Here is a 13,596-nt window from a genome sequence, read left to right on the forward strand (position 1 = left end):
TCTTGACTGCTGTTCGCTATTCCCGAGTTAGCAACTGGCGACAGACAATTAGTCAGCGTCCGAAGCAAGCGCAAACCACACAGCCCCTCCCCCGCCCCTCCCCCGTTCTTTTTTTTTTTTCCGGAATGGGTCACCGCACAAGATTATAATACATGGATATCTTTTTGGGACTTCGATGTTAATAAGACAGAGAGGGTGAACACGTGCGGGGAGAGAGGAAGAAGGGGATGTACTCGTAACACGTGTGCTCCGTAATACTTTACTTTCAGACCTTCTTATGCACTCTTTGTCTCCAAAAAAATAATGTCTAAGAAGCAGCCTTGTATTTGTCTTAGCGCAACAGTCGTTATCGCCCTCGAACACTCCTTCATTAATGTTGCTTCCGACGACAGGCTGTGCACAGAGTGCAGCTGAAAATAAACAAATGTGTAATGAACCAAGCGCACTCTTAAACTTTATTTGTAAATTTTTTGTTTCATCGTCAGGCTGTGAGAGTATCCCAGTTTTGGGTTCACTGTTTGTGCGGTGGAAACACCTTTCGGGAAGCAGAACTGCGCTCAATTTTACAGTAACTGCGCCTGAGGGTGCCTTAACTGCATTTGTTTATAAAAGGCCTTGTTGCTGAAGGCCATTCAGGAAGATTATTTCGATATATTTGAGAATTGTCTTAGGCTAATGGGCAGCCTTATTAAAAAATTTTGTTAATATTTTGTCTAAAGCTAACGACGCGGAAATTACGGGGATTCCCGTGGGATGTAAAACTATGTTCACGCAACTCATACAGAATACGATCGAAGTAGTAGAGAGCTTTAGCAACAGCAGGCCCAAACTCATCATCATCATCATCGTCGTCGTCGTCGTCGTCATCATCATCATTTATATCCATTGCAGAACGAAGGCTTCTCACGGAGATCTCTAATCCCTCCCCCGCACCCCGTCACCCCGTCTCCACTGTCCTCGACTCCGCTTCCTTTCCTTTAGCACCCATTCTGTAGCTCTAATAGATATACCACCGGTTGTGTGCCCTACGAATTGCATTGCTGCCCGATTTCATATCTTCCTTTTAATGCCAACTGTTACGTCGGCCACCCCAGTTTGCTCTTAACGCTACGCCTATCATTTTTGTTCTATCGTTAATGACGCAGAGTTAACGGATCTTATCGTCCCTGTGTATAAAATAAGCCTTTATTGTTAATCGTGTAATTTTACATGAACACCACATAGGTAGAAAAAGAAAGAAGCTTGAAAAGGAGAGAAAAAATAACAAACGAGAGGAAAGAGATAAAGAAAGAGAAAGGAGAGCGAGGCCCACCACATCACATCACACGCAAAGTACGAGCGCTGTAGACGGGGGTCCGGTTCCGTGTGAGGGGAATTCTAGGGCAGATTTGTGAAGCCTCGTATCGGGTTGAAGCACGACCTTTAAGAAACAAGAAAGCATTGATCGCACATGGAGAAAAATTAAGTTGCTGGAACTTGCTCAGCGGCATAGAGCGATGAGTGTGGAAAGTTCGTCATTGTAACAGCAAGTGGTCAAGAGGTACGCTGTAGTGTCCGCTAGCTGGGCAGGTATCTCTCTATAGTAGTGACTTTTCTGACGCTTGTTGGCATATATACACGTCTTTTTTTCTTTTTTCTTGACGGAGTCTTCTGAATATTCCGACTTTCTTCGTGAGCCTGCTTGCGGGAGAAGCGTTTCCTCCCCGCGCATGGCGTGGACCCGTCTGCACCGGGCGGCGTACTTACAATTGCCAGTAGGTACAGTGGGGCGTGGCACTTGCGGAGACGCCGGACGTTTGCGCGCATGCGCGAGTAAGAGCGGGTGCGAGAGAGGAAATGTGGGGACTTTTGCTCCTTGAATACGTGACTCTGCCTGGGCACTGCGGAGGAGTTTCTTAGCGCGTGTTGTATGCGTTTGTCCATAGGCGTGCCGGCAGAAGTCGCGTGGCGTGGTGGTGCTGAACTGAGCGTCGCAAGTTGCCGGCTGGGCGTAATTATATTAATTCAGTCGTGTTTTCAGCTCATTGAAACAACGTGTCATTATTTCGCATTATTGGCGGCGCCTCCAGGACACCAAAGCGGCAACGGGGCACCAAAGCGGCAACGGGGCACCAATGCTAGAACCCGGACTGGTCCGTGGGTTCGGGCTCGCCAAGGCCTGCGCGTGCCAGGGGTTTATAACATCGGCTGGCACGCTTCAGCTTCACGGCCCCAACCCACGGGCCACCGTGCTTCCAGCTTTGATCCCCTCCTCCCCCCCCCCTCCACTACCCCTTGGGAGCCCTGGAGATCCTGCGCCGCCTGCTTTATTATAACCTCAGGTCCTCTCCTGAGGCCTCCGTTTGCCAGTTACATGTGCCCTCCTGGAGCAGTGCTTGTAAAAAAATGCAATCTATCTTCGCGACGAAAAAAGCGACCTGCGACTCATACAACACCAGTCAGAACCTTGCCCCTTCAGACACAGCAATCACCAAATTGGGCGTCTGTGTTCACTGCCTCACCGTGCGGGCCGCCAGCGGCGGAGCGTAAACAAACTCGACCGCACTCCGCAATGCCGGCATGTCTAGGGGACAAACGCATACAACACTTGCTAAGAAACCTGCTCCGTGGTGGCTAGGTAGAGTCACATGTTCAAGGAGCAAAGGCCCCCAGATTTTCTCTCTACCACCCGCTCTTACTCGCGCCTGCGCAGAAACGTCGAGCGCAGCGAGAAACGCCACGCCCCGCTGTACCTACTAGCAATCGTAAAAATGCCACCAGGTGGACCTGCAAGACGTCGCCGTTCCTACTCAGAAATTAAGTAACTTCAAGAAAAACAGCAGGATTTGTGTGCGCTTTTTCTTTTTCTTTCGTATACGCTAAGCAGCTTGCTTTCGTTATTTCTGAAACCCTACATATAGTGCCCCAATAATTCATAGAACACGTGCAGAGTACTAAAAATTGAGCATACATATGTTGCAAAATACGTTACATTGCCGATGGTTCTAGGTCAGCGAGGACGAATCAATTCAGCAGTATTTCAAGAAGCTATAACTTATTGGCCGCTTCGTAAAGAGCCGCCCATGAATGGCCCTAATGCGGCTATGACGTTAAGTAATAGCCGGTCATCCTAGCCACTGGAACATCACGCAGGCTAATGAGTCTTTTTCATTACTTGGGAACCTTGAAACGAAACCATTATCCCCTCAGTCTTTTGAATGCCTCAGCTAATGCCGTGATCTAATATCAGCCTCGTCGGTAAATTGATTATCAAAGACGCTTTAGAACAACTACATAGAAATATTTATAAGGTGATGCCTGTAGGTCAAACAGCTTTGGAGACAGCTATTGTCAAAGGTCTTTCGCGTGCAGATCCTCGCATTCATCGCTAAATAAAGAAATTTGTGTCAACGTTGAGGAAGCGACATTGTCACTGGAGCTAGAATAATCCCGAGTGCGCTCATTTGTTATCGCTGAATGAACTTTCTCTGTAACGTTCTACTTCTCGGTAGCGTTTTGATACAAGCAGGTGGATGATAACCTATCCTTTCTTGAAAGCCTTTCCACCGTGCGGATTTCTGAAGACCAAAGTTTTCAATGTGTTCCCTGACACAGCCACACTATACACATCACACAGCCATACTATACTCCGTTCTATACATAGTAGTCAACGCTGTGTAAGCTATGCAAGAAGTTCGGTCAAGAAAAGTTATCACTCTGCGCGTTTCGTCTATACTTCGCTGGGCGTTCATTCCATGCTTCGCTGTGCGCCAACATCGTTCGCTCGCACAAGCATGCACGTGAAGCTTCTCACGACAGATTGCAAATTTAAAAAATACCGAAAAAAACAACAAAAATAATGGTCTAAAACAACGCATCAGCAGCAGTATACCATAGTGTGTTTGTTACTAAGGATTAAAACTTGTTTCATTCAATACTGAGCCTATATAAAGAACAGTTGCCCACAGTTGCGGTCAAAGAACAACGAACTGTATCCAAGTGCGAACGAAGCCACTGCAAGAAGTCACTCTAGCCTCCACAGCGTTGACTGCTATGTATGGAACGGAGTATAGTGTGGCTGTGATCTCGGACGTCCTAGGTAATCGAAGACGTGCAACCCAGAAGAACTCATCGGTGTGGCCGAGGGACGATAAAGTTCAAGGGTTCTTCTAACAATGGGGTGTATCACAACGGCCCCATTTCGATAAGGACGAAGCCCAGAAATGACGGCAGCGTTTAGAGAATGTTCCTTGGCGTACAATAAACAACATCGATCAGTCGGTCTCACTTTTATAAAAGCGCCTTCACTAGGAAGTTTCCCGCTTCCGCATCGAATGTTGATAGAAATTAGTGTTATAAAAAGGCACCCTCGACAAATCCCCCCCTCTCTCTCTCCCTCTCCCTCTCTCTCTCTCTCTCTCTCTCTTTCTTTCTTTCTTTCTTTCTTTCTATCTCTCTTTTTACGACGAAGGTGTCTTATCTGCATTGCACCCTGTAACTTCCTTCTTTTTTCTTCCCCCATCCAGGTGTATCCAGAGACCTGACGGTGAACTTCTTCGGAGACTCGAGCATATCCTGCACCTACACGGGATTCGCGGACATCTACAGGTGTTCCAGGTAAGCCGGCCCAACCTGATGACTAAACAAAAAAATCGAGACAAGCCTAGACAGTAGCAGGCGGTCATCGTCAGCCTATATAATGTCCACAGCAGGGCGTAGGCCTCTCCAAGTTGTATCCGATAGCACCTGCACTGCGTCAGCTGAGTCCAGCATATGCCTGAAAACTTCAAAATCTCACTGCTCCATTATTCCTTTGCTTCCACGACCACGTTTCCCTTCCTTTGGTACCCATTATGCTACTCTATGCTAAGTACAATATGCTAAGTGCAATAGGCGATAGTGGCGGGCGATATGAGCCGCGTAACAGAGAAGCATCACGCGTAGCGTTATCGTGAGCACACGCGTGCCATTACGTCACAGTCACCTGACCGGACTTCGTGAGCACTGCAAACCGTCTGCAGTAATGATCAAAGGGGGACGGCAGTCTTTTCAGCTGCAGTTCCCTTCACCAGTCGCCGCGTGCCCTAAGTCAAGTATCGCACAGATGTTGGTGCCGCAACAAATGAGGAAGGGGTAACAATGAAACCTCCTATATGAACAATGAAACAAGGCCGGGAACTTTCTCTCACAAGATGTTCTTACGAATTGACGGAGTTTTGTTTTTCACGCGTCCGTACAACCCCGTGGAATTGGATTCAGCACACGTCATTCCGTGCGTCGTTATCATTCCCGCATGCCGTTGAGCGCGCACTGGAGGTAAACCAATTGTTTATCAGACAGCCGGCTGCAGTTAAGTGGCAGGCGACAGCACCCAAGGGAGAAGTGATGGCCCAGCGGAGAATTCCCTCCAAACGCTATGTGGTGCACCGACAGGCTTATAGATGATTATGATGATCGAGAAACACCGCATCTTGACACGTTGCGGCAAGTACGCAAATACCGCAACACTTTGTCTGTTCATTCTTCGTCATCTTAGTTATCTCTTCGAGAGTATGAGGAGGTCGGGGGCATATTCTGTTTGCGAAGTAGATGCGTCACAATGTTACACCTCCGCTGTCGCATACAGCGCGAAGTTGAATTTCCGAGTCAAAGAAATAAGTTTTCGGGGATGGGCACTCCTTATTAAGAAGTCACACGGAAAGATGCATTATCAACGCCTCTCTCATGTGCCGATTTTTTTTTTACTTCATTTGTTGCCTCTCGTGATCTCAGCTTCGTTCAAACGTTTGGTGTTTTGTTATGCGATGGTTGCAGTGGAGAAATTGAGGTAAATAGAGAGAGAGAGAGAGTGAGTATGTGTGTGTGTGTGCGTATGTGTTTGTGTGCGTGGGTGTGTGCGTGCAAGCGTGAGACAGGCACAAATTGCTACTCAGAAAGGTTCCGTTTGTTTCTTCCTTTGCTTTTGTCCCTTATCTTGTTAGGTTGTTCGCTTCTTTTTCTTTAGTAACTACTTCGTTTCGTGTTTCTACACCTCTTTTTCTTTCGCCCAGAGTAAACTAACCAACCGGACGTCTTTCTTTTTCTTTTTTTTCTTTTCTTCTTTTTTTTCATCTGGCTAACATCCCTGCTTTCATTCCTATTATTAGACAGCTTTAGAATATCGTTTGCAATCAAACGTAAACGCATTACTTACGTAAATAAATAGCGTCGTCCTCACTGCGCATGCTCCGAACGTTATTGGGTTTCTGTGGTTTACGTGCGCTATGATAACCTACGTTATTTTGTGAGTTTAACGTTCGTGATGTTAACGAACGCTCAGAAATGGCGTTGTCAAACATAGCGGCACCCATGGCTCCCGCTTCAGCGTGAATTGTCGTGATGGCTACGCTTTCGCTCGCGTTGATCTCCAGTAACTATTCTAACAAGCCTTCGCTTTCTCTAAACTCATCTGAAAGGTTAGTTATGAGCGCAAAGCGCGTCCATTTTCTGAGATCGTCCGGCGATTCTGGCGCCCGTAGACCTAACGAGACGCGTCTGCATAGCAACAGCAGGATGGTTGCTAATGGATCGTCGTAATTGGCTTGGATACGTTTGGTACGATTTTGGCTTGGTACGTTTGGTACGATTGGCTTGGTACGTTTGGTACGTTTGGCCCTGTTTTATAACGTCTTATTTACGTTTGCGTTTCCGTACGGTAAACTAAAAGACTTGAAAGGAGGCGCACCGTAACGTCCCGCAAAGGTGCTTACGCTTAACGTACGTAAGGCGACAAACGCTATTCTAAAACTGTCTAGTGTTTCTATCTGTTTCTCTTTGCTTGCTTGGTTATTTGTTTGTCTGTTTGTTTGCTATTTGTTTTGGATGAGGTCAAGGCCAAGTAGGCAAAAAAACATGCGATACGATATACGTACGCGGCAATTACGAAATTGCGATGGCGCCTCTCGACAACAAGGCCAGCAGCTCATCGTTATCACTGGAGTGGCCAAGAGTGCAGCCATTACGCGGCGGCTGTTCCTCCGCTTTTCTGGCAATGGTGACCACAGATGAGCGGTGGCAGCAAGACACAGGACAGGATGATCCCATAACCAAAGGCCCCTGTTGCCGGTTGAACCCTTTCTCAGAGTTCGTGTCCTTATTACTGCCGTATGCCATAGCACGTATACTAATCTACTCATCATCGTTAGCGTTCCTGCAGCAGCCGCAACGTTAAGCCGTTTACGAACGTTCGTCAGCCAGTGCCTCGTTCTATGGTATTCGACCTAGTTCTATGGTAACCTTCACGACTAGTCATGAAAAGGTTTTGCATACTTGCAATGGTGTACATAACGCGAAGTTTTAAACAGAGGCCCCTTGACAATTCACTTAACGACGTTTCGGCGACTCAGCATAAGCTAATGACATAAAGAAACAAAAGCAGCATAGGAGAGATGCTGTATAAAAGATACTGAAAGCAGTGATACCGAATGACCCGGGCATGTTCGCGCGCCTTCTGATATAACTGCTATAGCGGATGTTCTTTCTTTCTGTTTTTTTTTACCTGCCCTATTATAGTTTTTGCTGCACCGTACGGAACAGCAGGCTGCAAATTTGAGTGCTGCCCAGACTTGCAGAACTCTCTGCGAACGGCGCAACTTCTTCGTGAAGTACGGCGTGCGTCTGGACTCCAGGCCCACAGGCACGACACCCAGACACAGGGCGCGCTAATTGCGCACTCGTTAGCCAGCAACCGATGTCGCGCTGTGCTCCGAGCACTCGCCAAGCGCGAAACCTAAGCTAGGAGAGAGAGAGGAGTAAAGTGACAAAACAAAGCGACAGAGCGATAGCGATGTCTGTGTGTTTCCTCCGGCGCGAAAGTGGCGCATCACGCGACCGACAGTCATGCGCGACAGAACGTCGCAAATGAGAGCGTGCCTGGCGCGTTGCGGCTGCGAGTGGTTTTATCTGCGCTCGCGCACATTACTTCATGGCTCCGCAACGCTTCCCGGAAGTCTGACAGACTGACCTCGCCACAGAGGGGTCCGTTAGCAAACAAAACGCAGAGGAAAAACACAAGGGAGCCCGCAACAGAGCACCACCTTTGCTTATATTATAAAGCAATCATTGAGCCGATGCTCTAATTCAGGAAAGCTATAGCTTTAACGTGCAGAAGACGACGACGCGAAGCGATGACCATGGTTGCGTACGGATGAGGAAGATGAGGTCCATATATAAACGGTCACACACTTTGGCCCCATAGATGGAAACAGCCAGCCTGGCCGCAAGTTAAGCCATAATAGAACGGCGAGTTAAAAGGAAAGCTTGGAATGGTAAACGTACGCGGTCTCTGTTCCGCGACAGCGTCAGTCAGACGGTGTATCAACTGTTGTAGCGCGGTAGTTTGCCGGGGAGCTTTGCTATATTTGTTCATGTTATTAGCTTAACTAGTTAGTTACTTACCAAGTCAGTCAGTCAGTCAGTCAGTCAGTCAGTAAGTCAGTCAGTCAGTCAGTCAGTCAGTCAGTCGGTTAGTTAGTTAGTTAGTTAGTTAGTTAGTTAGTTAGTTAGTTAGTTAGTTAGTTAGTTAGTTAGTTAGTTAGTTAGTTAGTTAGTTAGTTAGTTAGTTAGTTAGTTAGTTAGTTGCATGATGGGTGCTAAGGTATGCCGTATTGGTGGGCTCAAAGTACGCGAACGTTACTGCCTTCCTTTCTCATAAAAAAAAAAAAAACGGATGCCGCCACAGCCACTGAGCCGCCGCGGTTAGCGTTTCCATAGTGGCGGAATGCAAAAAACGTCAGTCCACTTAGAAACTAGATTACTATCGAAATAACTATTAGCTATTTATTACCTGATTATTCATTCATTCGATACCACCGCCTCAGAAGTTAGCGGCGTTTTCGTCGTTACTAAGGGTAAAAACGACGATATAGGCCATATTTCCAGAGGCTATGACGCTCACGATCTTGTTCAAGTGCGTCGTAGTCTATTAGGGAACAACAACGGCTCATACGAGAACACTTATAGTGTACACATATTCAAGCGGTTCCACGTAGCCACACAAGACTGGAGACTTGGGCTAGTTGGTTATTCATCAATAAAACCACGTTATTCATAATTAAAACCATCGCTCTGTGTATCGTCTCACTTAGTCCGCGTTCTTCGCGTTGTACGTGGTTCTAATTATGAATAGTCGCACAGCTGCGTATAGACAACAAATGCGCAACTTCGTCGATCGCTACACTAAGACCTTCGGTTGTCCCCTCAATAAAGTCGTAGGGCACTTCAGGTTCAGGAAAACACAGCGGCCTGACTGTTTATCGCGGAAGCCTGTCAACTGTCTGAAAGAGGCTCCGCGATAAATCCGCCACTTTCCCCTCCCCCTTCCACCTCCCCCTCCCGAAAACAAGAAAAGAAGTAAGAGTAAAAAGAAACAAACGGTGATAGCGAGCTCCCGAGTCCATTACACGCAAGAGATATTATTCGGCACTAAAGTGAGGAAAATACACAATACAGCTTTGACGACGGAAAGAAAAGTGGATAAGGGTCGCTGAGCGTGTTTTTGTGGCCTGCGAGAAGTTCCGAGGCAACGGCTGATACTGCGAGCGTATGTCTTGTTTGCATGTCACATAGAGGGCCATATCACGAAGCATGCGCTATTTTCATTTTCTTTCTTTTTTTTTTTGCAAGTCAGGCTATATTGGGCCTAGCACGCCGTTGCTCGAACTTAAAGGGTTCCGTGACCCCGCATCGCAGGTCTGCCATACTTATCTTCATGAAAGATATGCCTGAGAAAAACATTTCTTTTTATTAAAAAATATTTTTGTAGTAAAACTTAAGATTCCGGTGCATTTTTCTGTAAGCGATATTCTTTATTGTATGCCGTACGGCACGTTTGACTATGCGCCGTTGTTATTAGCTCGCGTTCACTTTGTATGTTGTTGTTATTGTTCCAGGAAAGCTTCCGAGGATTACAAGGACACGTCGTTCGAGTGAAAGCGACCACCGGCCGACCCCTCTAGCGGCGGCGACACACGACTTCTCCACGATCTTTCTCGCTACAATGAGAAAGCGCAAGAAGACATGACGAAGGAAAACGGCATCACACCCAATTTTTTTCGACCGGTCCTGCCTACTTTCTTTTAGCTAAGACAACGTATAGTAAACCACGAGGTGCTAAGCAACGAGACATCCTGTTAAGAAAAGCAAGTTACATTCGTTCCTCCTAGCCTATCTGTAAAACGAGGCAATACCCAATAAGCTTGACTGTGAGAATTATTCCGAGCTCGCGAACAATGAAAACTGGAGGATATTTGTGCGAACAAATATTAATGCGCATAGTGAAAGTATCGCTGTGCGCATTTAGATACTGTTCATATCCCATTTACTTCATTTTCGATCGGACCGCACCATCCAGTGCTGAAATAAACGACTGTACATTCACGTTTGACGCGTGGTTTGTCATCGGCTTCTTGATTGCCTGTATGATAGCCTAACCTCTCACAGTGCACAATCCACGCTTCTGTAATCACAGAGGACCTCCCCGGATGAGCCAAGGAGTTAGCCGGCAGAGGCTCACCAAGCGGCTGCGCTGCGTCTCGAACACTGTTCGGCCGAAGGTCCCCGTAAAATTGTTTCATGCAAATTGGGCTGCTCGTTTCGCAGCGAGTGTCCCGCTTGGCTCTAAGTCTGTGCCGCCTTGTTCCTGAATCGGGCGCTCCTTCACCGAGAACTTCGCGAGTTATTTCGTCCAAGCATGCGCGCCTTTGTCATCCAAGCCTTTCAGACCTCTTTTTTTTTTCGTAATCCTCTTAGAAAACGCTTCGAATTATGTAGCCGCAAACCTAGGCGGGCTGAGGACTCGTCCAGTCGTGAAGCGCAACAACCTCGAACGTCCGGATTCTAACGGCGCCATCAACATTTGAAAGTTCAGAGTGAAATCACTAGTCTCTAGAGCTTAAGCTTCTTACCTGAGCTCGCCAAATATAGCGTTAGTAAAGCTTTACACCGACAGCACCGGCCCATACCGACTATCAATTAACGCATTTTAAGACTTTTTTTCACCGGATAGCGGGTGTTTTCGCGAAAGCTCGGGGCTCTTCGAGCGATGACGGTGCAATATCGCATTGCTCAGGCTATATGTACATCGCCGAAATTGTTAATTTCGACAAGAGAGTTTCGATTTGCATGGGAGAGGATTGTGAAAAAGAATAGACGCGTGGAGGTTCGGTGATCACAGCATCTTTAATCGGCATAACCTCCCTTATTCCGTGGAGAACTGCGCTTCCCTTACCCAGCGACTCTCCGTTGTCACTCGAGCCCCATTGCCGTTTTTATTAATTTAGCCTACGACCTATGCGCTTTGCTTAACTTTGCCTTGGCGTTTCTTCTTTTTTTCTTTTTTTCAGCTGATCTCGCACAAAGCACAAGCTATAGGTTCGAGGACTCTTTTACCACGCGTCAAACGTGAAGGCGATTGAATTCATTTGTGTCGCCGACAAGCTTTATTATAGAGCAAAGCGAAGTAACCCTAAGTCCCTGAGTGCGATGAGCCCTGCTTCCCATCTTTCCTCTATATAGTCAGGGCGCACAACTGCGAGACAATCCCCTAAGACGCGGCTTCTCCGAAACGTGACGGCATCTTTATCTTCTCGTGCTGGGACACCGTTCAAGCTGGATGATATTCTGTATTAAATAAAAGTGACGCGTATATTCCAACCTGCTTTGTGCCTTCTGACTCTATGTGTTTTCCGTGCACGGTGCGCGATACGCGCAGGCGGATCTAGGCCACCAGGTGCTTGTCGTCTCTTAGCGAGTCGATGTCGCACCTAACGCACAGCAAACGTATTGGCCTCCGTGTACACAGCCCAAAGCGTGAACCTGTATTGCACCGTCGCATCTAATCTTGATTGCCCTCTCGGAACTTGGCCTTCGCTTCCTCCCTGTGCGGAGTGGAAGAACAAAGTTCGCTCCTCCAACCCACTGCTTACTACTTTCCTCTATCCTCTATCTGTGCCTCAGTGAAGGCAAAATAATCTATGGCATCAAAAGAGCCAAAAATTAATTTCAACTCGCTCGTATTTGGCAAGAATTACGTGGTCGCATATTGTGCTTATATGTTAAAGCCATGTCGCATTGACAGATTTTGTCTGTCGTTACAGTTAGTTAGATAGTTAGCTAATTAGTTAGCTAGTTAGTTGTCTAGTTAGTTAGTTAGCTATCTAGTTAGTTAGTTAGTTAGTTAGTTAGTTAGTTAGTTAGTTAGTTAGTTAGTTAGTTAGTTAGTTAGTTAGTTAGTTAGTTAGTTAGTTAGTTAGTTAGTTAGTTAGTTAGTTAGTTAGTTAGTTAGTTAGTTTACACACCCGAAGAACAGTGGATATGAGGGAAGCAGGGGAAGGGACTCCAGCAGAAATTTAACGGGGAGTTATTTAACGTGCACCCAAAGCTATACAGCAAACTTTTCGCATACCATCGCTACGGGAATGCTGCCACCGAGGCTGGAAATCGAATCCACGACTTCGCAGCACAACGTCATAGCCGTTGAACCAGCTGGGTGGGTCTGGCAACCTAAATAGGCAAGTCGAAGCGTAGGCGCACCAGAAAAGGGAAAAAAGAAACGAAATCCGTAGGGAACAAAGCCAAGTTGCGATTTCCTTAACACTTCCTTATGATGCCACCGAAGGAAGGAAGGAAGAAGTGGAGAAGAAAAGGCAGGGAAGTTAACCAGTTTAGCTTAACCGGTTTGCTACCCTACACATGGTAGCGGTATGGGGGGGGATGAAAGACGGGGAGGAGAGAGAGAGAGAGCACATAACACATCACACACATCGTCAGTTACAGTCCGTCACTCTTGCGCGGTACGTGACATCACTGTCACAGCCGCTTGTCCAATCCCGTCTCTTTCAAAACCGAAGTAGTCCCTTCGTCGCCTTCAGCTGCGATGTCTTCTGTCGGCGGCATGTGAAAATCGTTTCGAGGGACAATGGTCTAGTGTCAAGGTGCGCTAGAACGGATGCCAGGGACTGTCGCTGAACATTATATTCAGGACAGTCGCACAGAATGTGTTCCAGCGTCTCCTCGCAAAGACAGGCATTGCAGAGAGCATTGTCGGCCATTCCAATGCGAAATGAGTAAGATTTAGTGAAAGCCGAGCTTGGCAGTTCTGGCTTAGGCTAGTGGCATGTTTGCTAAAGAAAGTGCTACATAACATAAAAAAGAAGAATGAAATACAACTCAACGTAACAACATTGTGAATTTTTCTGCAGATAAAAGGCGGAAATTCTATGATGTATGGACGTCGTCACGACTTTCTGCAGGCTGGCGCGAAATTCTAAAAATAGAAGTTTAGTTTTTATTTGCGCCGTAGATATGTAGAGAAGTGTTTGAAGGAATAAGTTACCAACCTGCATTAATTTATCCTTCACGTTAAAGTAACCTTGAGAGAAGCGCATTGTCATTGCACACGCACACACATACATGCACAAAAATAAAAGAAAAAGAAAAACACCACGTGGTCGACCCTGGCCCTCAAATACACAAAGATACTGAGCGAATGAATGTGGCGTGCACACCAGGTGCTGCTACGGGGAAAAAAAACATGGAGCACAAAGATTGAACGAGATGCTAACAAAAGATTCTGCCCGC

General features: G+C 46.8%; 1 protein-coding gene across 3 annotated transcripts in view; it reads left to right on the forward strand.

Annotated features, from left to right (window-relative positions):
- The window catches only part of LOC126531380 (RYamide neuropeptides-like), a 67,338-nt gene extending 55,668 nt beyond the window's left edge, over nt 1-11,670 (forward strand). For all 3 annotated transcript variants that reach the window (XM_055071127.2, XM_050178885.3, XM_055071128.2), the window contains 2 exons: nt 4,506-4,596; nt 9,909-11,670. In XM_055071127.2, coding sequence (XP_054927102.1) covers nt 4,506-4,596; nt 9,909-9,948 — 131 coding nt within the window. In that variant the 3' untranslated portion in view covers nt 9,949-11,670. The remainder of the gene's footprint in view (nt 1-4,505; nt 4,597-9,908) is intronic.
- The last annotated feature ends 1,926 nt before the right edge of the window (nt 11,671-13,596 follow it).

The sequence above is a fragment of the Dermacentor andersoni genome, chromosome 5, assembly GCF_023375885.2.
Source record: "Dermacentor andersoni chromosome 5, qqDerAnde1_hic_scaffold, whole genome shotgun sequence".
In the NCBI taxonomy this organism is placed as follows: domain Eukaryota; kingdom Metazoa; phylum Arthropoda; class Arachnida; order Ixodida; family Ixodidae; genus Dermacentor; species Dermacentor andersoni.